General features: G+C 41.1%; 1 protein-coding gene across 1 annotated transcript; it reads left to right on the top strand.

Moving 5' to 3' along the window:
• Positions 1-1,490: 1,490 nt before the first annotated feature.
• LOC115173315 (CUB domain-containing protein 1) lies at positions 1,491-25,609 on the top strand. Its single transcript, XM_029731302.1, has 12 exons — positions 1,491-1,501; positions 1,619-1,693; positions 14,089-14,316; positions 14,579-14,935; positions 16,706-16,915; positions 17,786-18,142; positions 18,296-18,658; positions 18,927-19,124; positions 20,285-20,647; positions 23,177-23,533; positions 24,361-24,448; positions 24,579-25,609. The coding sequence occupies exons 2-12, from the start codon at positions 1,624-1,626 to the stop codon at positions 25,108-25,110; spliced, it is 3,123 nt and encodes a 1,040-aa protein (XP_029587162.1). The 5' UTR covers positions 1,491-1,501; positions 1,619-1,623; the 3' UTR covers positions 25,111-25,609.
• Positions 25,610-26,196: the final 587 nt, after the last annotated feature.

Genomic DNA, 26,196 nt, shown 5'->3' with positions numbered 1-26,196 from the left:
GTAGCGGTTTGGCTTGGAAAGTTTTTTTCACCTGGTCACATACAGCTGATGTGTTGTGCATTGAAGTCCACAAGCGAAGGGAAGATGTGAGAGGAGAGGAGATGCGAGAAGGAATACATAGTGGCTGCTCTGAAAGAGAACTGTGTTTATGTGTGATCGGGGTGGATTCTGTTGAAAAACATTTTTTAAACGAAGCAAACCGAACAAAACGAGGATAAACATACCTGATTTTGTCCAATAGAAACTCTCGTTGGACAAATGATGGACAACTGTTGGACAAATGATTACACCCTGTATCAGCTAAATGCAGGCAGGAGTGCAAGGCGGTATTGAATGTCACTGTCTGTCCATATGTCACTGTCTGTCACCTCAAATTTTCCGCTCGACCTGTGTGCACATATGTTGTAAACTTTCATTCATAGGCTAAGTTGTAGCAACCTCATGATGGGTATAGGGAAAATTTGAGTATCATGTAGTAGCCTAAACCTATCACTGTTACATTGAACTGGGTGAATGGAATATGAATGAGTGACATCCAATATGCTTCAATAGAAATAAGGCCATGCTCATGAATTTTGTTTTTGTCCTCCCTCATCTTAAACGGCACTGACTGGCAGTGGTTGACATCCATGCAAGCATTATACTCCAATTTCTACCTCAACATAGTGTGAAATACACATATAAACAATAGCCTAAATGTGGGCTAATTTTGCTGGGAGAGACTCGGGATCTTAACCTCACACAATTTCCTCCATGCATTTCCATGGCAATTCCATTGTTTTGGTCGAGTTCAATTGACCTCTTTACCACATCTATAGTAGACAAAAGTCCGGGAACACAAACATTTGTATGATATGATATGTAACATGGTGTGGTATGTATTCATTTGTGGATGTCCGTCATCCATTTCTTATATGTTACGAATTACAATTCATATGATACATTCCCAACTGCAATTTGTACAATATGTTACGAAATTGCAATATGTATGATATGTTACAAATTCAAATTTGTTGTGGCTAAAAATGTTAGCTAGGTGGCTAATGTTAAAGTTAGCTAGGTGGATAATGTTAGCTAGGCTAGGGGTTAAGGTTAGGAGTTGGGTTAAAGGGTTATGGGAAGGGTTAGCTAACATGCTAGTTAGCTAATAGTTGCAAATTAGCTAACATGTAGTAAGCAACAAGTTAGTTGCAAAGTTGCTAATTAGCTAAAATGCTAATGTTGTCCGTGATGAGTTTCAAACTAGCAACATTTGGGTTATACACATGACCAAACACCTTCCTTAAATGTTGGCCTTAATTAACTTTCTGTCTTATGTAACCATACCAAACATAACATACTAATTTGAGTGGCCCGGATTTTCGTTTACTATGTTACGTATAGTCTAAGAGACCAGCCTGTCAACGGCTAAATTCTTCCGTCAAGTTTCGACAGACCGATTTACGGTAGCCTACACGTCGCCCTCTGAGTGAAACAGGTAATGTAAATCAGGAAGCTACTGGTTGGTCACCGCCATTGAAAATATTTTTACCTGGGATTAAAAAAGACAAATGTCGTGGTTTTGATAACAACATTTATCCAGAAATATTTAAGCCACATCTTTTTGTATTTTTATCAGGGGACATGCGGCTCACTACAATTTGCGCTGGAGCGCTCCTGGGAATTGTTATTTTGTTACTCCTCAACCTGTCAGGTGAGAGAACATTCAAAACAACCTTACAAACAAAGCAAGCAGACGTTAACAATAAATTATAAATCATGTACTGAGTGTGGCCTTTACATATTCTCAATGTTGCAGAATATGATGTTGTCGATAAACGTAAGAATTATATTGTACTTCAGTTTTTAGCTTTGTATATTTGCGTGCTTTTTAAAAAAAGTTATTATACATGATTGTGAAACTTTAATGTAACGTTAATCTGTAACAGCGTTCTGCATATTCTTGATCCACTGCAACTGGAAATAGTTTACAAATGGGTATGACATTTTGCCCACATGACATTTTAACGTTAGACAAGTAGGACAGACTAAACACTGAGAAATGAAAATCTGAAAACGACCTCTTAATACGGAAGTTAATTTCAATAGAACACATGTTGTATTTAAACTGCACTTAGGCACAATTTGTACTAAAATAGTCAGACACCTTTCTCCAACTTGTGTCAGATATCATGTTGATTGAGTTGACACTGAAATGAGAGGCCTAACACATAACATGCAAGCAACATGCAAGCAACATACCTTGCTACAGTTTACACACCAGATAATGTGATATAAATAACCAAAGATTTGTGCTGTCCATTAATGGACGTTACATGTTCGCCTATACAAAACGGCATTATAGATTTTTCAACTAGCCTACTCTCTTTTGTTCTCAATTCTCGAAATCTTATAAATTAGTGATGGGGGGGATCGATACAGTTACACATCGGTATATTATTTTGGATGATACATAGTTTTGGATCGTTTTAACAATATTGCAATATAATTGTTGCCATAGTTGACTGTACCTGCTCCAAAACTCCTGTATTTTTAATTCATAGCTTCTATATCTACTTTTTAAATAGGGAGCCAATTTGTTTTCAGCACTTTTCTTTCCATGACTGATCAAAACTCATCCTTTCATGGCTCTCTCTTGTCTCTCTGCAGCAGACATATGGTGAGCAATATGTTTGGAACATGAAATCACAGTATCGAATCGCTTATATATATTGTATCGGCACCTAAATATCATGATAATATCGAATATTGAAGTCGATGGCAATTCCCAGATGTGTAAAAAAATATCTATTTTTTTTTAATGTATTTTTATTTCACCTTTATTTAACCAGGTAGACCAGTTGAGAACAAGTTCTCATTACAACTGCGACCTGGCCAAGATAAAGCAAAGCAGTGCTACAAACACAACAACACAGAGTTACACATAAACAAACATATAGTCAATAACACAATAGAAAACTCTATGTACAGTGTGTGTGCAAATGTAGAAGATTAGAGAGGTAAGGCAATAAATAGGCCATAGAGGTGAAATAATTACAATTTAGCAGTAACACTGGCGTGATAGATGTGCAGATGATGATGTGCAAGTAAAGATACTGGGGTGCAAAAGATCAAGAGGGTAAGTAATAATATGGGGATGAGGTAGTTGGGTGTGCTATTTACAGATTGGCTGTGTACAGTGATCGGTAAGCTGCTCTGATTGCTGACACTTAAAGTTAGTGAGGGAGATATAAGTCTCCAGCTTCAGTGATTTTTGCAATTCGTTCCAGTCATTGGCAGCAGAGAACTGGAAGGAAAAGCGGCCAAAGGAAGTGTTGGCTTTGGGGATGACCAGTGAAATATACCTGCTGGAGCGCGTGCTACGGATGGGTGTTGCTATGGTGACCAGTGTGCTGAGATAAGGCGGGGCTTTACCTAGCAAAGACTTATAGATGACCTGGAGCCAGTGGGGTGGGCGATGAATATGAAGCGAGGACCAGCCAACGAGAGCATACAGGTCGCAGTGGTGGGTAGTATATGGGGCTTTGGTGACAAAACTAATGTCACTGTGTTAGACTACATCCAGTTTGATGAGTAGAGTGTTGGAGGCTGTTTTGTAAATGACATCGCCGAAGTCAAGGATCGGTAGGATAGTCAGTTTTACGAGGGTATGTTTGACAGCATGAGTGAAGGAGGCTTTGTTGCGGAATAGGAAGCCGATTCTAGATTTACTTTTGGATTGGAGATGCTTAATGTGAGTCTGGAAGGAGAGTTTACAGTCTAACCAGACACCTAGGTATTTGTAGTTGTCCACATATTCTAAGTCGGAGCCATCCAAATAAACAAAAGGACATAGAATAATTTGATATTGAGGGGACCTAAACATAAAGGTTAAAGATATAGCAGACAGGCCAGGGTTATACTGAGCTGAGGTTATGTTGTTGCTACAGTTTTTACGCCAGATAATGTGATATAACCAAAGATTTTTGGTGTCTATTAGTGGACGTTACAGGTTTGCCCATACAGACTGCCACCATAGATTCTTCAACTAAGCCGGTATTGGCGATACTCTCTTTGTTCTTGATTCTGGAAAACCTTTATCTTATAAATGTCTGATGCAGGTGGTTCTACAAACACCAGAGAATATCCATGTTTTGCACCGTGTGAGGAGGGTCCTCGCCATCTTAGCTGCTGCACATCTAGCATTTCCTAGCATCTTTACCTGAACTAGTCATTTATATGCGACGCGGGCACGGCCACGTGTAGAAGTAGATGACAAAGATCGAAACAAAGATCTACACACATGTAAGAGGCATATCTCACTCTATACAGAACATGGATTTACTGTTTACTGCTGTTTACTACTTGTTCCTGACACACCTCTTATTTATATTCATTTTCTCACAGTCTGAGGTCATTGTGAGCTGAGCCTACACAGGACATATGGGTGATTCCTCATGAAATTACGAACCAAAAAAGCTGTCATCAAGGCAAAGGGTCGCTATTTTGAAGAATCTCAAATATAAAATGTATATTTGTTAACTTTTTGGGTTTCTACTTGATTTCATATGTGTTATTTCATAGTTTTGATGTCTTCGGTATTATTCTACAATGTAGAAAATAGTAAAAATAAAGGAAAAACCCTGGAATGAGTAGGTGTGTTTAAACTTTTGACTGGTACTGTATACAGTGCATTTGGAAAGTATACTTTTGGCCATGTAAAGTATGTGGACACTGCTTGTTGAACATCTCATTCCAAAATCATGGGCATTAATACGGAGTTAGTCCCCCCTTTGCTGCTATAACAGCCTCCACTCTTCTGGGAAGGCTTTCCACTATATGTTGGAACATTGTTGCTGGGACTTGCTTCCATTCAGCCACGAGCATTAGTGAGGTCAGGCACTGATGTTGGACGATTAGGCCTGGCGTGCAGTCGGCATTCTAATTCATCCTCAAGGTCTTTGATGGGGTTGGGGTCAGGGCTCTGTGCAGGCCAGTTAGGTTCTTCCACACCGATCTCGACAAACCATTTCTGTATGGACCTCGCTTTGTGCCCAGGGGCATTGTCATGCCGAAACAGGAAAGGCCTTCCCCAAACTGTTTCCACAAAGTTGGAAGCACAGAATCGTCTTGAATGTCATTGTATGCTGTAGCATTAAGATTTCCCTTCACTGGAACTAAGGGGCCTAGTCCGAACCATGAAAAACAGCCCCAGAACATTATTCCTCCTCCACCAAAGTTTACAGTTGGCACTATACATTCGGGCAGGTAGCATTCTCCTGGCATCTGTCAAACCCAGAGTCTTCTGCCAGATGGTGAAGCGGGATTCATCACTCCAGAGAACGGGTTTCCACTGCTCCAGAGTCCAATGGCGGCGAGCTTTACACCACTCCAGCCAACGCTTGACATTGCACATGGTGATCTTAGGCTTAACACACTTGATTTGACCACCAGACAACTGAAAGATAACAAATATGAAATGAATATAACAGTATGCCAGTGGAAGGGAGGACCGTAGCAGGTGATTATTTTTGTTTTTATCATGAACAGTTGTATAAGATGAGGAAAAAAAGAAGGGACCCACACACTGCTCTTGATAGTATCACTGATCTTTAATAAGCTTTACGTATCGGCCTCACGGCCTTCATCAGAGCTTATGTGAGTTTTTTTAAATTAGCACCCTTATGTTGACCTAGCCCCACCCACATCCGTTCCACTCATCGAATGGGGTTGGAGGCGAAGGAAAAACAAATAAGTGCTACCAAATATAACAATATGCATTTCATAAATATTTGAATAAAGTGTGTACATAAAACGTATTAAACATGTCTGTGTGGGTTCCTTCTTTTTTTTCTCATCTTATCCAACTGTTCATGATAAAAAAAAAGTATTACTCTGCCATTTTTTAAGGCTTGCCCCGCTCCGTCCTTGACTTTTCCTAAATAAGTCTATATAACACACTGCCATTGTTAGAATCTTAATATCACAAACAGAACTGGAGTTTTAACCAGTTTTAGGAGGGCGTGTCATTTTTTAAAATGTTTTTTCCCCCGTTGCCCCTCGTTCTCCCAAAAGTAGGGCCTTCTCCGCTCCTTCTTCAGACAGTTGAGAGTGCAGTGCCCATCTGATATTGAGCCTGATAATTGCCTCGAAACTGAACCTAAACTATACCGAAACTACACTGCACAAAAATATAAATGCAACGTAAAATGTTGGTCCCATGTTTCATGAGCTGAAATAAAAGATCCCAGAAATGTCCATACCCACAAAAAGCTTATTGCTCTAAAATGTTTGTAAAAAATTGTAAACAAATTTGTTTACATCCATATTAGTGAGCATTTCTCCTTTGCCAAGTTAATCTGGCCACCTGGCAGGTGTGGAATATCAAGAAGCTGATTAAACAGCATGATCATTATACAGGACAATAAAAGGTTACTCTAAAATGTGCTGTTTTGTCACAGAACACAATGCCACAGATGTCTCAAGTTTAGAGGGAGCGTGCAATTGGAATGCTGACTGCATTCCACACACACACACTGACCAAAAAGTTATTTTGTTGGCATTTACGTATGTCCCCATTACCAGTAAAACATCATCAAAACCTATTTCTTTCACTTACTTGCTATGCTGTTTCATTGTTCAGTCGTTTCATTCTCAACCAGGATTTCATCATACATGTCAAGCAGTAAAGTTTCAGCTCTGTCTGTCCGTCGCTTCTTCTGTTGTGGGTCATCTTCCTCGGTGTGCACTGTCACTCTGTCCGTTTCCATCTTGTCCATCTGTGTCTGTAACATTTCACGTAAACCCTGTTTGTCTGCATCGAAGTAGCGGTCCCTGTACTTAGCATCGAGCATGGTGGCGACCACAGTAAAGAGGCTCAGAGAGAATGCCACGAATTGCTTGTTCACAGCCTCTAGTAGAGTACTTTTGCTTGTAGAGTTTCAATGCCATGACGGAGGGTATCACGTCTGCTGCAGACGCAGTTGATGAGCTTATTTCTCCAGTCAGTTGTTTGAATGGAGCTAGGCGTGTGTTCATGTTTCAAACATGTTCTCAAATGCCATAGAAATGGCCGCAGCGGTATGAGAACCAGCACATTCTTGAGCATGCAATACGGCTTTCCTCAGTACGAAATCCTCATCGACCCACTGTGCTGTCAGACTCAGCATGCTCATGGGGCTGACATCGCTGGTCCAAATGTCAGTCGTGAAGCTAATAGCAGTGATGCCCATAGCAAGTAGCTCATGGATGTGTATTTCAACAATACTGTGTGTGTAAGTAAAATCACTATAATTGAATGGTAGATCTACCATTACTTGTTACTTCTGTGAACTTTCACTATTCTCCCTCATGAGGAAGATACATTTGAAAATATCTTAAAGATATGTGGGTTTTTGGTAACAAAATTACAAGGCAGTAGTTCTTAAACTTACAGAAGACAAATGATTTATCCCAAACTAAATATGAGTGTTAATACCCTTGCCAACTAATAACTTCAACATTATTGTTTTTTATGTACTCTTGATGTATTTCTAATACCATTTAAGACTTTTTCTGGTAGATGTTTTGTAAGACCCTTTTCATCTATTTGACTAGAAATCAAGCCTTTTCTTATTCCAAATTGTAGGATAAAATATTGTGTATGTAAACTCAGCAAAAAAAGAAACATCCTCTCACTGTCAACTGTGTTTATTTTCAGCAAACTTAACATGTGTAAATATTTGTATGAACATAACAAGATTCAACAACTGAGACATAAACTGAACAACTTCCACAGACATGTGACTAACAGAAATGGAATAATGTGTCCCTGAACAAAGGAGGGGTCAAAATCAAAAGTAACAGTCAGTATCTGGTGTGGCCATCAGCTGCATTAAGTACTGCAGTGCATCTCCTCCTCATGGACTGCACCAGATTTGCCAGTTCTTGCTGTGAGATGTTACCCCACTCTTCTACCAAGGCACCTGCAAGTTCCCAGACATTCCTGGGGGGGGGAAATGTCCCTAGCCCTCACCCTCTGATCCAACAGGTCCCAGACGTGCTCAATGGGATTGAGATCCGGGCTATTCGATGGCCATGGCAGAACACTGACATTCCTGTCTTGCTGGAAATCACACACAGAACGAGCAGTATGGCTGGTGGCATTGTCATGCTGGAGGGTCATGTCAGGAAGGGTACCATATGAGGGAGGAGGATGTCTTCCCTGTAACGCACAGCGTTGAGATTGCCTGCAATGACAACAAGCTCAGTCCGATGATGCTGTGACACACCGCCCCAGACCATGATGGACCTCCACCTCCAAATCGATCCCACTCCAGAGTACAGGCCTCGGTGTAACGTTCATTCCTTTGATGATAAACACGAATCCGACCATCACCCAAGGTAAGACAAAACCGTGACTCGTGAGTGAAGAGCACTTTTTGCCAGTCCTGTCTGGTCCAGCGACGGTGGGTTTGTGCCCATAGGCAACGTTGTTGCCGGTGATGTCTGGTGAGGACCTGCCTTACAACAGGCCTACAAGCCCTCAGTCCAGCCTCTCTCAGCCTATTGCGGACAGTCTGAGCACTGATGGAGGGATTGTGCGTTCCTGGTGTAACTCTGGCAGTTGTTGTTGCCATCCTGTACCTGTCCCGCAGGTGTGATGTTCGGATGTCCCGATCCTGTGCAGGTGTTGTTACACGTGGTGTGGTCGGCCACTGCGAGGATGATCAGCTGTCCGTCCTGTCTCCCTGTAGCGCTGTCTTAGGCGTCTCACAGTACGGACATTGCAATTTATTGCCCTGGCCACATCTGCAGTCCTCGTGCCTCCTTGCAGCATGCCTAAGGCACGTTCATGCAGGGACCCTGGGCATCTTTCTTTTGGTGTTTTTCAGAGTCAGTAGAAAGGCCTCTTTAGTGTCCTAAGTTTTCATAACTATGACCTTAATTGCATACCGTCTGTAAACTGTTAGTGTCTTAACAACGTTTCCACAGGTGCATGTTCATTCATTGTTTATGGATCATTGAACAAACATAGGAAAGTGTTTAAATTCTGTGAAGTTATTTGGATTTTTATGAATTATCTCTGAGAGACAGGGTCCTGAAAAAGGGATGTTTCTTTTTTTGCTGAGCTCATGTATGTATGTACAGTAAAGTCGGAAGTTTACATACACCTTAGATAAATACATTAAAACTCAGTTTTTCACAATTCCTGACATTTAATCCTAATAAAAAATCCCTGTCTTAGGTCTGTTAGGATCCCCACCTTATTTTAGGAATGTGAAATGTCAGAATTAGAGGTCGACCTATTATGATTTTTCAACGCCGATACCGATTATTGGAGGACCAAAAAAGGCCGATACCGATTAATCGTCCGATTTAAAATAAATAAATAAAAAATGAAATAAAATAAAAATATATATAAATAAAAACAAATATATATTTATTTGTAATAATGAGAATTACAACAATACAATACTGAATGAACACTTATTTTAACATAATATAATACATCAATAAAATCAATTTAGCCTCAAATAAATAATGAAACATGTTCAATTTGGTTTAAATAATGCAAAAACAAAGTGTTGGAGAAGAAAGTAAAAATGCAATATGTGCCATGTAAGAAAGCTAACGTTTAAGTTCCTTGCTCAGAACATGAGAACATATGAAAGCTGGTGGTTCCTTTTAACATGAGTATTCAATATTCCCAGGTAAGAAGTTTTAGGTTGTTGTTATTATAGGAATTATAGGACTATTTCTCTCTCTACGATTTGTATTTCATATACCTTTTACTATTGGATGTTCTTATAGGCACTTTAGTATTGCCAGTGTAACAGTATAGCTTCCGTCCCTCTCCTCGCTCCTACCTGGGCTCGAACCAGGAACACATCGACAACAGCCACCCTCGAAGCAGCGTTACCCATGTAGAGCAAGGGAAACAACTACTCCAAGTCTCAGAGCGAGTGACATTTGAAACGCATTTGCGCGCACCCCGCTAACTAGCTAGCCATTTGACATCGGTTACACCAGCCTAATCTTGGGAGTTGATAGGCTTGAAGGGGTGGGTATAATTTGTGGAACGTTCCAATAGGAATCTGTTCCCAACAAGTTTACATACTAATTGAGTGTATTTGGTAGCATTGCCTTTTAAATTGTTTAACTTGGGTCAAACGTTTCGGGTAGCCTTCCACAAGCTTCCCACAATAAGTTGGGTGAATTTTAGCCCATTCCTCCTGACAGAGCTGGTGTAACTGAGTCAGGTTTGTAGGCCTCCTTGCTTGCACAAACTTTTTCAATTCTTCCCACAGATTTTCTATAGGATTGAGGTCAGGGCTTTCTGATGGCCACTCCAATACCTTGACTTTGTTGTCCTTAAGCCAATTTGCCACAACTTTGGAAGTATGCTTGGTGCTTCTTTGCTTGACATCATGGGAAAATCAAAAGAAATCAGCCAAGACCTCAGAAAAAAAATTGTAGACCTCCACAAGCTGGGTTCATCCTTGGGAGCAATTTCCAAATGCCTGACAGTACCACGTTCATCTGTACAAACAATAGTGCACAAGTATAAACACCATGGGACCACGCAGCCGTCATACCGCTCAGGATGGAGACGCATTCTGTCTTCTATAGATGAACGTACTTTGGTGCGAAAAGTACAAATCAATCCCAGAACAACAGCAAAGGACCTTGTGAAGATGCTGGAGGGAACAGGTACAAAAGTATCTATATCCACAGTAAAATGAGTCCTATATTGACATAACCTGAATGGCCGCTCAGCAAGGAAGAAGCCACTCCCCCAAAACCACCATAACTAATGCCAGACTTTTTAAGCCATGGATTTTTAATCCCGTAATATTATTGTTGGGTCTAATTTTAACAGCTAACCTTTCGATGGCAATGATAAATAGATATGCCGATAGTGGACAACCTTGTTTTACTCCTCTTGACAGTTATCTTTATATATACCACTTGGATCCTGTTTCAGTAGTAATGAAATCAGACCTTCTTCTTGCGTGTTCTTTAATCTACCGTTTTTATATAAGAGTGATTTAAAACATGCTAATAATGGTCTTCTGAGTATATCAAAAAAAAGTTTGGTATACTTCCTTTGGTATGAAATCCAGCTCTCTGTTTACTTGTATCATTGGACATCCTGCAAATCACCAGCAGAGGGCGACCATTTTGAATCCATTTTCACATTCACTCTGTTGGTGGCCTCGGCTTCCAGGCCTGTATTCAGTATGAAAAAATGTAGTATAACGTTCAATTAAACGAAAACGGTGCTGTAGTGAACGACCTGGGTGGGTTTGGGTTGTAGGTTCAAAATGCACTGCTACCCTTTAAATATGCCACTCATTTTCATCAAGGCACACCCACAGAACTGAGCAAACGTATCTCAAAGTCCATTTTTAAGGGGCATACAAGAACGTTTTGGGGTAACGTGACATTCAGTACAAACCATTCTGCAATGTAGCAAGTGAACTGAATGCACCCCATGTCTCGCTCACCTTGTTCTCTAGAGCCTGGGGAAGATGGGTATGAATGGAGCGCTGATTGCTAGTGGCTTAGAAGTAAAAACATTTTTTAAACAACCACCCCTTCCATCCCTCTTCAGAAGCCAAAATTATCTAGAGTATGCTCATTTACAGTGCTAGCATACTATACTTTTGAAAATTGATATTTATGAAATAGTTTTTATTTTGTATATAATTTGGTTGAAATGACACTACTCCATGTCGGTATCTATGAAAATGATTTGCTTTCAGTTTAGATTCTCTGCCTCTGTTTGAACGTGCCTATTCCAATTGTTGGGAGGGGCAAAGGTCTTAGATGCACCAAAGATGGTGGATAAATTTAAGATGAATGACTGAAGCCGTTTAACGTTGGTCGCATTCCCCTGCTCCGATATTGCGTGCAGCGTATTTATGCATGCAACATCTGAGCAGGGAAACGTGATCAATATCTGGCATGCTCATGTGAGAGAGGGAACAGCTTGCTCTGTCCTACTTATTGGTCACGGTCCCCTGCTCAGACGTTGTCATCGACTGACAGATTGCTAATAAATATGTGGTTAGCTGATATGTAAAATACATATCCAGTTGTTGTAAGATCTGGCAGGTGTCAGCAACGTGAGCAGAGGAACGTGCCCATTGTCCCCTGCTCGTGAGATATCTCGCTCTGGGACACCTCCTCCACGGGGTGGGGGCAATAAGCAAACCAGAGCGGCCCCGCCCCTATCAGGAAAAAATTAGGGAGCCAGATGTCTCACTTTCTCTTCAGTCTCTGTTTACATTCCACCTTCTTTAAGCCTATTTCTGACAAGGTCTTCTACAGGCATTCATACCGAAGTTAAGGTGAAAGCCTGGTAGAGGCTACTCTGAGAATCCAATTTAAGCATTCCAACTCTAAAAGTAGCAGAGATCCCACTTTGGAACTTTTGATATGCTGTATATTTCAGACAGAAAACACTACTTACATTTGTTTAACCATTTATTAGAAAATACATTTCATTAGGTCTTGGGTTTACGCTCTGCTCTTCCGGGGCATCTCACTGCCAGAGCAAGCCTCTATCATTTAAGATAATAAAATAACTACAGACAGTGTGCTCAATATGCTATCTCAATCTCCCTGAATGAAACAGAAGCACAGCCAAAGAGATGGAGGCTGGGGGTGGTGGTGGGCTAGAAAAATCGTATCTTTCCCGTGCCAGCCATCCTAGGATGTGTGTGGAAACTTTACATAGACCACCATGTAAAGGTAGAGGGATTCATCTAATTGGTGCAATATCAGCTGATGTCATAACCTGAGTGTGCATCTGGCATCAGGTGTTCTTTCTGAACTCGCTTCGCTTTATTGTGTGTGTGTGTGTGTGTGTGTGTGTGTATATATATATATATATATATATATGTATATGTATATGTATATATGTATATATGTATACATATATTTGCCAAATCAGTAAAGCTTCATATGACCCCAATTTTTGCTTTGTGGAATCTATAAAACATTATGGAGTCTTATTAAAGGAGGCCTGGGTAAGGCCAAAATGTCAAATATTCCAATGTCAATTAATTATTTCTCAATTATGCTTTAAGATACAAATGTCAACAACTTCTCCTCCAAAGGACCCTTTTTTTTTAGATTAAATGTCATAAAAATCCCCCTAAAATTCTAGTTTCGTGAGGAATCGCCCTTCGGCAACACTTTTTACAATTCTGTGTGATGTGAATTCTGTCATTGTTCTGGGCTTGCTTCAAGTCTCTGCAAGTTTAGGTGATGAACATTTCCTGCATGTTCTTGTAGGTGCACTACAATAGTATTTTTCTCACAGAGAACAGCCTATGGAAAGTATTGAGTTAACCATACCAAACTTCCATCTTAACACCATAAGATGTACACCATGTAACCACTAGACTTTCCTCAAAATATTTAGGTTTTCAAATAAAGGATGAGTTTCTCAAACAATATGAGAGTACACTACTTTTTCTTCGAACACCCTTGTTAGATCACCTACATAACTGTAACAAGGGCTTTGATAAGACTTCAGTCTGAGTACTGACTTAATTGTGGGTGCTACTTTACAGTCGAGTACACAGTGGCCGGTGTTGCTTGGTACCACGCTGTTTGCAGAAGCATCAACACAAGTCACATTTTTTGATTGTTATTACATTTTTTATATGTTGATATGCTATTCAAAGACGACAGAGCTTCCGCCGTGGTAGGTTTAGGCACAAACCAGTCATCTGACACTGGACTTGATACAGGCTACTTCCTGTCAATTTGAATGTCACAGAGAACCTAAATTCATATTTTCCTCTGAAAGAAAATGTAGCAGAGTGTTCTGGAAGGATGTGTATTTGTGCAATAACCAGTGCAGCCTCGAGTCCAGACATGCAAATAGGTTCTAGCCTACTCCCAATGTTCAGTGAAACTGAAATGCTATGTCACTGTTTTATAACCTTTTTCTCTCATGTATCTGTTGTTACCTTCACCTCACAAATCTTAGCCTGTTTATTGATTCAAACAACAGTTTTACTCCTCAATACAACAATATAGTAGTAGATTAGCCTTTTCTGTTTGGACTGCAAAATATGAAAAATAACCTTTTTCTTTGTTCTGTTCCCTCAGAATGTCTGCACATGAATGTCCACCCTGACAAAGATGCCGCTGTGAATGTGTCGTCCTCACTGTTCCTTCCATTGGAACAGTGTTCCGTGTGCACAGTCCGTGAGAATGACACCCAGACGGCCTGTCACTCATCTCTGGCCCTGGTCCCAGATGAGGACATCACCTTGCTCTTCAACTGCACTGAACCACCACAGAGGGCCTTTGCCATCCAGATCCACAGAAAAATTGGTGAGTCTAGAGAAACGTTGTTGTATTGGGTTTCCCTTTAGGCTGCCACCTCAATTCGATCTAACCAGTCAAAAAGACATACACCACAGACAGCTGCTTCAGAATTTGATATGCACGCTGTGGGTGGTAGTTGTGTCAACAAGGATACTGCATAAAAACAGCTAAGGCCACCTTTCAAATCTAGCACTAAGGGTGAACTGTTAAGCAGGTTTTGTTTGTGTTTCTTCTCCTGTTACCTGTTATGTCCTTTTATTTTACCCAGATTGCACCAAGGACTCTTGCAGCCCTGCCACAGGTGCAGCTCAGCCTTCCCTCTTCCCAGAGTTCATTAGAACCCTCGTCTGGCACCTAAATGTGCCAGAGAAGACCGTTTTGAGTTTGGACTTCCCTAGTGACAGGCTGAAGGAGATGACTGAAGCAGAGAAGTGTCAAGATGGCTACCAGTACGCTGTAACCAGGACCAGCACTGAAGGAGAGGTCAAAACTCAGACATACTGCAGGAATGGCCTTGTGGCTCACTTAGATATACTGAGCAACGCCACGGTGTCTTTGCAAGTTCAAAACGGCGTGAAGGTGAATTCCTCTATATTCACGGCCACTGCCAAACCAATGAAGAAACGTAAGCTCTTTCAACTCTTCTGTTCATGCCTCACAATAATGTGAACCATAGACACTATATATACAAAACGATGTGGAGACCCCTTCAAATTAGTGGATTTGGCTATTTAAGCCACACCCGTTGCTGACAGGTGTATATTCAATCTCCTTAGACAAACATTGGCAGTAGAATGGCATTACTGAAGAGCTCAGTGACTTTCAACGTGGCAACCGGTCCACATACTTTTGGTAATGTAGTTTATGTACAACAAATTATATTTTGTTGAAAACAGAATGATAAATTTTACTGAACAAAAATATAAACCCAACATGCAACAATTTCAAAGATGTTACAGTTTATATAAGGAAATTAGGCCCTAATCAATGGATTTCACATGACTGGGAATGCAGATATGCACTACAAAGTATGTGGACACCTGCACCTGTAGTCGGCGTTCCAAGTTCACCCTAAAGGTCTTCGATGGGGTTGAGGTGAGGCCTCTGTGCAGGCCAGTCAAGTTCTTCCACACTGATCTTGACAAACCGTTTCTTTATGGACCTCGCTTTGTGCCCAGGGGCATTGTCATGCAGAAACAGGAAAGGCCTTCCCCAAACTGTTGCCACAAAGTTGGAAGCACAGAATCGTCTAGAATGTCATTGTATGCTGTAGCATTAAGATTTCCCTTCACTGGAACTAAGGTGCCTAGCTCGAACCATGAAAATCGGCCCCAGACCATGATTCCTCCTCCACCAAAGTTTACAGTTGGCACTATGCATTGGGGCAGGTAGCGTTCTCCTGGCATCCGCCAAACCCTGATTTGTCTGTCGGACTGCCAGATTGTGAAGCGCGATTCATCACTCTAGAGAAGTGAGTGTAGTGAGTGTTGCAACCAGGGACAGATGATTTTTTACGCGCTACGCGCTTCAGTACTCGCCGTTCCCGTTCTTGGAGCTTGTGTGGCCTACTACTTCGCGGCTGAGCTGTTGTTGCTCCTAGACGTTTCCACTTCACAATAACAGCACAGTTGACGGGTGCAGCTCTAACAGGTCAGAACTTTGACAAACAGACTTGTTTGAAAGGTGGCATCCTATGACAGTGCCTTGTTGAAAGTCGCTGAGCTCTTCAGTACAGGCCATTCTACTGCCATTGTTTGTCTTTGGTGATTGTATGGCTGTGTGCTCGATTTTATACACCCGTCAGCAATGGGTGTGGCTGAAATAGCTGAATCCACCAATTTGAAAGGGGGTTCACATACTTTTGTGTATGTAGTGTACCTTAAAAAAATGGGCCTCACAATGGGTCTGCGGTTGTGAGGCCGGTTGGACGTACTGCCAAATTCTCAAAAACGACATCGGAGGCGGCTTATGGTAGAGAAATTAACATTCAATTCTCTGGCAACAGCTCTGGTAGTCATTGTTGCAGTCAGCATGCCAATTGCATGCTTCGTCAAAATTTGAGATATCTGTGGCATTGAGTTGTGACAAAACTGCACATTTTAGAGTGGCCTTTTATTGTCCCCAGCACAAGGTGCGCCTGTGTAATGATCATGCTGTTTAATCAGCTTCTTGATATGCCATACCTGTCAGGTGGATGGATTATCTTGGCAAAGAAGAAATGCTCACTAACAGGGATGTAAACAAATTTGTGACATTTGAGAGAAATAAGCTTTTTGTGCGTATGAACATTTCTGGGACCTTTTTATTTAATCTCCTGAAACATGGGACCAGCACTTGTTGTATTTATATTTTTGTTCAGTGTAGTTTGAGTGCTTATGTTTCAAATCTTCCTCAGAGAGCCGGATGATGTCAGTGACCCCAGAGCCAGACACTATCGTCACCATCAGCAGAGATGCCAAAGCCAAAGAGTGCAGTGTGTGTGTTGGGGAGGGGCCTACCTGTAACTCCAAAGAACTCATCCTGAAAGACGCCCACAACACCTCTGTGAAGTTCACCTGCCCACAGCCACAAGATGTCTTCAGTGTGCAGATCAACAGGGATATTGGTAAGACACCTCTGACCCATTTTCCTCGCCTCAACAGGGCCCTGACCAAACCTGATTTCTAGTAGCACTTGATTGAGCTTTCCTGGCACAATGGACCCAATAAGAGAGTTTTAAGTGTCAACCCTTGCTCATCAGTTAGCTTCACTAACCATGATTCCATCCACGTAGTCATACCCCATAAAAACTAAATCTCAAAAGCTGGGATGGAAACTACAGGAGGTTTCGTTACAATTTTATAAATGCTCAAAGATAATTTGTTCATTAGACATGTTGATCTTTTTGTGTCTAAAATTAATTATGCGCAAATATTTATATAATAATCATCATCATATCGAAGTAAACTTGGAGTCAGGTTATGATATGTGTGTGGTCCTCCCACTACGACTTGGGAAACCATGCAGTTTATTAGGCTACAGATGAAGTAAGTTATGATGAACTTCACAGCATGGTACACGGGGATGAGCTTGATGCTCCTTTCCAATAAATATTGAGATTCTTATTCTTGTGACGTGATGATCGATGCTTGACTGCCGTTTGACAGATAAAAATATTCTCTCATCCATAATAATCTAATCATGTAGAGTAGCCTACCCGCACAGCCTACCCGCACTGTATCTGAGCGGTAGGCTAGAGCGCATGTGCCAAGACCAGAGTAGGCACATTTGCTATTTAACAGTTTTTGTGAGTTGAAAATGCGATGGAGACACATTGAGCTTTTAGATTTTTATTCAGTACATTAAAATGTAGCTTAAAAAGTACATTTTGTGAGCACTACGTCATCACGCACTGAAACAAGTAAATTTTCTTTATGCAGATTTTAGAATATTCGCATGAAAATCTGTTGCCAATTGGATGTTTTTCCTCCTCCAGATTGCACAGAGATCGCCTGCAGCGGGAACATCGTCCAGGCGGAATCCTCCCTCTTCCCAGACTTCAACAGAACCTTCACCTGGGACCTGAAGGTTCCACCCGGCCTGTCCTTCCAGCTGGACTTCCCATCACCGGGAATGAGACAGATCCCACCCTCTGAAACCTGTCCTGACGAGCATACCTACACCATCATCACGTACCAGCGCACCGGGCCCGCCACCATTGGCATGTTCTGCCCAGATGGCACCATCACCACGGTCCAGGTGCTGTACAAGGGCCGAGTGTCCCTGCAGGTCCCTGGGGACAGGAAGCTGGAGCCGCTGGACTTCAAGGTCACTGTTGGGCCGGAGATTAAAAGTGAGTGTCTGGCAGCTATTGGAGGAGCCATAGAAAATGAATGCCTGTTGAGGTCACTGAGGTCATCTCTATTATAGCCTATATATATTCGGTTTCCCTCTATTGACAGAATTACTCATGTCATTATGCCTTATTTAACCCTCTTCCTTCCAGTGCTGGCTGTGGTAAAAGTCAACCTATCTCGTGGGGTGTCCGATACAAACTTTCTCTCAGCCAACTACCCTAGAGGTTTCTCTGACAATGACCTGATGAGGTGGGACTTCATGGTGCCCGGCATGCATAACTACACAGTTAACTTCCTGAATTACACGGCGCCTCTCTGCCGGAAGAAGAACGTGATGGTGATTTACGACAAGGAGGGAGAGGAGGTGGGCATCCAGAAGACCCTGGTGGACCCTCAGCCAACACACAGGCAGGGCAGCTTCACCATGACCTTGTTTAACTGTGAGACTGACAAGACCAAACAGGGTCTGTCCCTCCATTTCAGGATCTCGGTAATGAGGAGCGGCCATCCAGGTACAAAGACTATTGGCCATCAGAAATTGTTATATGACATGATTGTGCTGTAAGCAATCACAAATAAGATCCAAAGATGCTTATTTATTCTGTGCATGCAATCTGTTAAACCAACCCTAGACTTTTCAAAACCAATACACCACTAATATTTCCATTATGAACTTTTGGCCTAAAATTAGCCTGATCATTCAATCAAATTAATTGAGTGGTGATCAGTGACCTATTTCTCAGGATGATTGTGCCTGTTTGTCTTGTATTCCCTGGTCAGTTCTCTGCACTGTAAATCTGTCAGAGGAGGAAGGACCATTCCTCCACATTGAGAAGATGGGCTCTGACTCCCACTGTGAGATGAGGAAGGACTCTGTGGTCCAGGAGAAGATCACCGTTCCCTCAGGGACCAAAGCAAGTCTTTCTTTCCTGGACTGTCCAAGTGAAGACCTACGTCTGACAGCCACGAAAACCATAGGTACAGGTCACATAATAAGGTGCATGAACTCACTCTGTATGCAATAATGGTGTTTAACATGATTTTTTTAATGATTACCTCATCTCTGTACCCAACACTTACAATTATCTTTAAGGTCCCTCAGTCGAGCAGTGAATTTCAAACACAGCTTCAACCACAAAAGAGGTTTTCCAATGAAAAGAAGGGCATCTATTGTTAGATGTAACTGAATATTCCTTTGAGCATTGTGAAGTTATTAATTTTCAGTGGTGTTAAGTACATACTTGAAAGTACAAAAAAATACTTGAAAGTACTACTTAAGTATTTTTTGGGGGGGTATTTTAATTCACTACATTCCAACAAAAAAAAAGTACTTTTTACTCCATACATTTTCCCTGACACCCAAAAGTACATTTTGAATACTTAGCAGGACAGGAAAATGGTCTAATTCACACACTTATCAAGAGAACATCCCTGGTCAACCCTACTGCCTCTGATCTGGCAAACTCACTAAACACATGCTTCATTTGTAAATTATGTCTTGAGTGTTGGAGCGTGCCCCTGAATTTGAAATTATTCATACTTTTACTTTTGATACTCAAGTATATGTTAGCAATTACATTTTCTTTTGATACTGAAGTATATTTAAAACCAAATCATTTTAGGCTTTTACTAACCTAATTGCCAGAGTGAAAAGAAGGAAGCCTCAAATATTCAAAAAATTGCATCATGTTTGCAACAGGGCACTAAAGTAATACTGTACAAAATTTGGCCTGAATACCCTGTTATGTGTGGGGCAAATACAACACATTACTGAGTACCACTCTCTATATTTTCAAACACAGTGATGGCTGTATCATGTTATGGGTATGCTTGTAATCCTTAAGGACAGTTTTTCTGGATAAAAAATAAATGCTAAGCACTGGCAAAATCCTAGAGGAAAACCTGGTTCAGTCTGCTTTCCACCAGGCCCTGGGAGATTAATTCACCTTTCAGCAGGACGATAACCTAAAACACAAAGATCATTGATCATTGTAGATCATTGACAAAAAATGACAAATCCATTTTATTCCCCCTTTTGTAACACAACAAGATGTGGAAAAAGTAAAGGGGTGTGAATACTCTGAAAGCACTATGTGTAAACCATTATAACCTCTCAAGCCTTTGTGGATCTATTCCAGGATGCCAGAGTTTGGACTCATGCTCTGTGAGTGGGACTCTTCTCACGGTCCCCAAAATTCCTATGTGCCTCCCTACGCTACTACAAAGCTTCACCTGGCACCTCAACGTCCCAGTATATGGCACTGTGGATCTACTGTCCCCCACAGGAAACCTCAGGCAGTCCCTGCCAGGACAGGAGTGCAATGGGAGTGTCTCCCTTCACATAGCCGAAGGTGATGGGTCCTCCATTGGCTACTTCTGCTCCGAAGGCATCATTCGCAAAGTCCAAGTGCACTCCAACGTCTCTGTCACTGCCACAGCCAAGGACCTTTGCCTGATTCAAGGGCCTTTCCTCAATGTGTCCTTCAGTGACGAAATCTCAGGTATGCTAACTAACCGGATTTGCAGTCTTTTTTTTCACGTTTTAAATCTTTTAAAGTAACTGTCCAGTGAAAATCTCATTATTTGAACTCATACCCAAATTGACTCATCCTATATCCCCATTGGTGGCCAAAGCATAAATTCACTTCAAAAACTTGTATCAAACTTGTATGTCAAACAGACCGTTTAAAAACGATTTGCTATTTCCTTAGAGTATGATGTCATACTTCTGAGGAGGAGGAGCTGGCCAATCAGCAGTATATTTATAATGAACGGTATACGCTCACACCATTCTGTTGTTGGGGTATGCCTAGAACTGTTACAGTGACCATATTACCGTCACAGCGGCGGTCGCGAGTCATGAAGGCAGTCAAATTCCATGTGACAGTTTAGTCACGGTAATTAGGCTTCTCCAAGCTCTGATGCTGCTGCTGGTCATATAGTAGCCTACCAAACTTGCTAACTGCCTGGTACTCAGCACTCTCTTGTCCATATAATCACTCTTACATCAATGCAAAAGTATTTGAAAATCTAATCAAATACTTCATGAAAGCCCATGAGTTCATGTTGTGCAACATTTCTATAGGCTATGCAATTGCGTGCGAGAACAGAGTGATGGCCTTTATTAAAAAGATGAAGATCCCATCAGCTTTCTATAGGCTAGACCTACTATATTTATTTGTCAACCTTCCTAATATTAAGCACATTGCTTGTCTTCACAACAGGAGTATAGCCTACCTGGCTGGCATGAAAATGAACCACGGGAAAAGCGTCCTCCATTCTCTATTTAAGTGCATAGATGACATGTATTTTTTTCCCCTGCCCCTGTTTTGAAACAGGTGCATGATAATGGTCCATTCTAATTCCAAAACAACTTGCACACATCTATTATTTAGTATATGTAAAGACAACATTAAATCAAGAATCTGATGGGTGAAAATATTAGCCTATCACTTGTGAATTATGTATTCTCACTTGAGAATGATGCCCAGTGTAAAAAAAATGTTTTTTTGTTGCTAGTGGTTGTATTAATTTGGGATCTGTCGCATCCCTCAACTGTCCCAGACTGTTTGGAATATTTATTAGTCGCACAGAATAGAATATGTCAACTTTTGTACTATGAGGGATAGTAGATTGACATAGGCTAGTGCTTTTGCTGTTCATTTGGCCTACTCATCTTGTTGGCTGACAAAAAGTAAATGTGGACCGTTCTTCCAATATCTTCAATATGCACCTTGGAATTGGATAAGGACGTGCGCAGTTGCGTCCCCAATGTCAGTCTTCACTTGTAGCCTGTGAGAAAGACCCGATCACGTGATGGAGAGCCATGTGAGTGAGAGGTGCTTTGTAGCACTCAGGGAGAGAATTATTAGATTTAGCCCAAGGGCTCAACGGCCACTGGCCGCAAAAGGCATGGATTTTTTTAAGGAGCATTACGACCACACAAAGGGGATGCCGCTGGTAAATTCGAGGCATTATCAAGTGCTTGTCAAATTGTGAATGAGAGATTGATGAAGTGTGTACAGCCTGCGCAAAAAAACAAAGCAGAGCTCATGCCTTTTCAAGCAACTTTTTCAAATCATCATTAGTCTCATCATGCAGCCTTACAATGTATTAAAAATCAAAACATATAGCCCAACGTTGGTAGATCTAAAGTTACATGAATAACTCTAAATTAAGCATATAGGAATGCATATTTCTTTGCGAACCGCTCAACACAGAATAGCCGCATGTGCGCACTCCCTCAAATTGTTTGGAGAAAATATCCTTTCTATTTTATTCAGCTTTGTTCAAATTGTATTCTTCATACGATAAAATTATGCCACGCAAATCTTGTCTGCTAAATGAACTAGTGTAGCTCACAGCCATATGGCATAGCCAGATCAGGACCTAACATAAAGACAACTCAGAGTATGCTATTCTGTTCTTCTGAAATGAACCACATTTACTTCATATCATGTTTCTTTAGACCTGTCTAAATAAATAATGGATTCATTGTGAAGGTGTAGGCTATGTTACATGGATTTGTTATACTTTATAAAATGTAGATGTTCCAAATGTCTGCATCAGTGGCTTGTAGGCTGTGTGTGGAAGCCAGGAGATGCTAAATGTGTTTTTGTTAATTAATGGTCAATTACTGTGAGACCGGCAGTTATTTGCTTGACAATCACCGGCTGACAAAATGTTGTCTGCCACAGCCCTAGGTACGCCTACACCATTCCAACACAAAGCTTATTTTTGTCCTACTTAGTTTTCCTTCCAGAAAAGTGTAATTATTTCACTCATATTTTAATTAATTATAGGTCACATTTCATAGAAATCTGGAAACACTGGACAGCTACTTTAATATCCTCTTCACTTACCTTTTTATGATTCCTTGTGTAACATCCACAAGAGGGCACTGAAATATAGCAAGGGGATTTGTTTTAAAAATTGATTCAGTGGAAAATTCCATTCTCCCTCTCTTCAACCACTGTGTTCAAACTGTATTGAAAATGATTGTTCCTCATCACTTACTTTTTCTCTATCAGAGAGCATCATATATACTGTCCAGCCCAGAATGGGTTCCCCTGCCCTCCTGGCCACCCCAAACTGGCCCAGCGGTATGAAGCCGTACTCCACCGTGTCCTGGATCGTCAATCTGCCGGGCCACCTCCAGGCCAACCTGCTGTTCACTAACATCAGCCAGCCCAAGTGTGGCCAGGGGCACACGTGCATCAAGGTGCAGACCCTGGGCTCTCCAGAGGAGATATTTAATCAAAGGGAGGATGAGGCTGCAGAGGACAAGCTGATGGTCCCTGAGAGCTTCTACCTCAACATGTCCAACTGTTTGCCAGAGGACAGACACTTCAGTGTGCTCAGCAAGGTCACCCTACAGAATACTAGCAGTAAGGACCTGTTTGTAATGTTATTATGGAGTTGTGACTGAATTATGGTTGTGATAAGATATCTGCATAATTCTAGCATTTTTCTCTCAAGACCTTTTCTGGTTATTTCAATAACTCTTTAAGAGATCTTAAATTTGAGGGAAAATGAAAACAATTGTTTATATTTCTTAAATTACATCAATACACTTAGGGCACTTATTAGGGATACATGGTGGTCTCATAATCAACACTGTATTTAGGGGTGCTGGCAGTGAAGCTTGACTCAACTCAGAATATATGTTCATCCCTCTCTACTAAGTATGAAAAAGCTCAGCGATATGTCAAAAGATGGAAGAGAAAATCGCAACTTTCTACAAAATAATATTGCGCTCCCATTCAAACCCTAATTCAACTTTTCTTCGCTCTATCAACTTGAAACTGATTGCTGTTCTTGAGGGCAGGAAGGTGTATGCCAAAGCAGGTGTTGATAAAAAAAATTAAGTATAAATAAACAACATGCAATTCAGTTGTGAACCTTAACTCTTAGCATGTATTACTGTCTCTAGTACGATTTAAGAAAATCTAAGCAATACGTCAAAAGATGAGAAAATTGAATCTTTGTAAAACATTTTTAATGTCAACTTGAAACTTGCCATAGTGTTTTGAATTGTTACATGGGAGTAACTTTGTTACAAGGGAGGATGTACAGTATAATGCTTCCATGCAACTGTCTTTCAGCCTGCTCATAAACCAGCACCCCATTTCATTGCTACAGTACATGCTGCTATATTTGTCTAATTATTACCATATCTAATCATGATTATCTTCTTGTGTGTGTGTCTCTGTAGAACTGCTCCAGAGTGCCATTCTGGGGACTGTGGGAGCAGTGCTGCTCCTTATGGTCATTGTGCTGACAGTCATCTGCTTGGTGCTAAGGTGAGAACACCTGCCTCACCAAAACAATCTGTATAGCTTTGATATTAAGGCCAATCCATGACTTGGCTGTTTCCCCCGCTGTAATTTGTCTGACTCAAAACCATTTGTATTCCTCTTTCGTGCTTTACAGGAAGAAGAAAAGAACGATGGTCAATGAGGCTTCCATCTACGTAAGGAAAGGGAATATCTTCATCCCAGGCGATGGCATGTTCTCCAAAACCCGGTCGGACAATGAGTCTCATGTCTACGCCTCCATCGAAGACACCATGGTGTATGGCCACCTGCTCCGCGAGCCCAGCTATGTGGGCACCATCCAGGCCCACTTCCAAGGACAGCCGGTCGACACCTACCGGACATTCATGCCACTCCAGGACGGAGTGCCAGAGATCACAGAGACTGCTGCAGACCAGGAGCCTGAACTGGTGCCTGAGAAAGACATGTACAGACCTTTCCTGGACCCGTCGGAATCCTTCATGCCATCAAGACCTCGCACGCCCATAAACCGTCACAACAGCATGGGCTTCATGGACCGCAGGATGGTGGACAATGAGCTGTACACATTCAAGAGCACTGGGGATATAAATACGATTCGACTGTCGGGTGCAGACCAAATCCTAGATCCAGAGATCTTCATCGGCTCGGATGGGGAGGAATCCATTTAGCGTACTGTTAATCATTTCACATTGTTGCAAGTTCACTGCAGTGTAGAAATGGAGCGGAAATGCGCCTTTGCATAACAATCAGGGAGTCTGTATTGCTGGTGTGTCTACTGCATAAGACCATCAGACAACACTGGTACTACATTTCATTGGAGCCTCTGAGTCTACGCTTCCTTACAGCACATGGTGCTGCTCTTCTGTTTTTACAATACTGGTCGACTTGGTTTTTGTGTATATTTCTTGATTGTATTTCATCTTTGTTTTATATGCTAGTATGTACTTAATGGAATGAATGTTGCCCTGGACCACTGGTGTGCCATGGATTTAGGAGCAGGGTTGCTTGTTTTGTTTCTTTTGTATCTAATGAGTAACCTTGAGTTACTTTTAGCTTTTTTGCATTGTTTATGCTGTTTGCCAAATGTTTTTCTCTGTAAATGTATTTTTAGACATTACCAAACTTTTTCTTTGCCAATTCTTTTAATAAATGAATTTGACATTTTGAGTGGTCTGTGAAAGTGTAGTGTGATATTGTGAATAATAGTTTTTTTTAGGATAGACAAGGTAATCAATTCAAAACAAGATTACTTTTTAAAAATACTAAAACTTGCAAAGAAAAGACAAAAGGTTTCCTTGTTATGGGGAAAAGTGACATTATTTAATCCTTTGGCTAAAACCTGTGACCTTTTAAGTCCTGTCTTGTAGCTTGTTATAACCTTGAACCACGGAAGACCGATTGTTTGGAAGGTTTTCATTGGAGTGGTTACCATTGTTGAGTATTTGTTGAGGGACTCTTACAGGAAACAACCAAACCTTTAGTCAGAAGCCAAGGGTCATCAGATTGTGGCAATAAACTTTGGTTTAAAATCTTGTCCTCAGTATGAAAATATTATCACTTTTTAAAAATATATATTAATCACTGTTCAATGAACATTCCCAAAAATATTTTTTGTTCAGTAAAGTATAGTTGGGTTTTCATTCTAATTTCATAATTGTTTTTTAAATATATTTTTCAGTTAATATCAGTCTAGATATTGTGTGATAAAACTCAAAGGCAAGCTGTCTATAATTATTGTAAATTAGATAGGAAAG

This window comes from Salmo trutta, chromosome 34 (genome assembly GCF_901001165.1).
Source record: "Salmo trutta chromosome 34, fSalTru1.1, whole genome shotgun sequence".
Taxonomy (NCBI): domain Eukaryota; kingdom Metazoa; phylum Chordata; class Actinopteri; order Salmoniformes; family Salmonidae; genus Salmo; species Salmo trutta.
The sequence above is the reverse complement of the archived record's forward strand: the minus strand, read 5'-3'. Positions and strand labels throughout refer to the sequence as shown.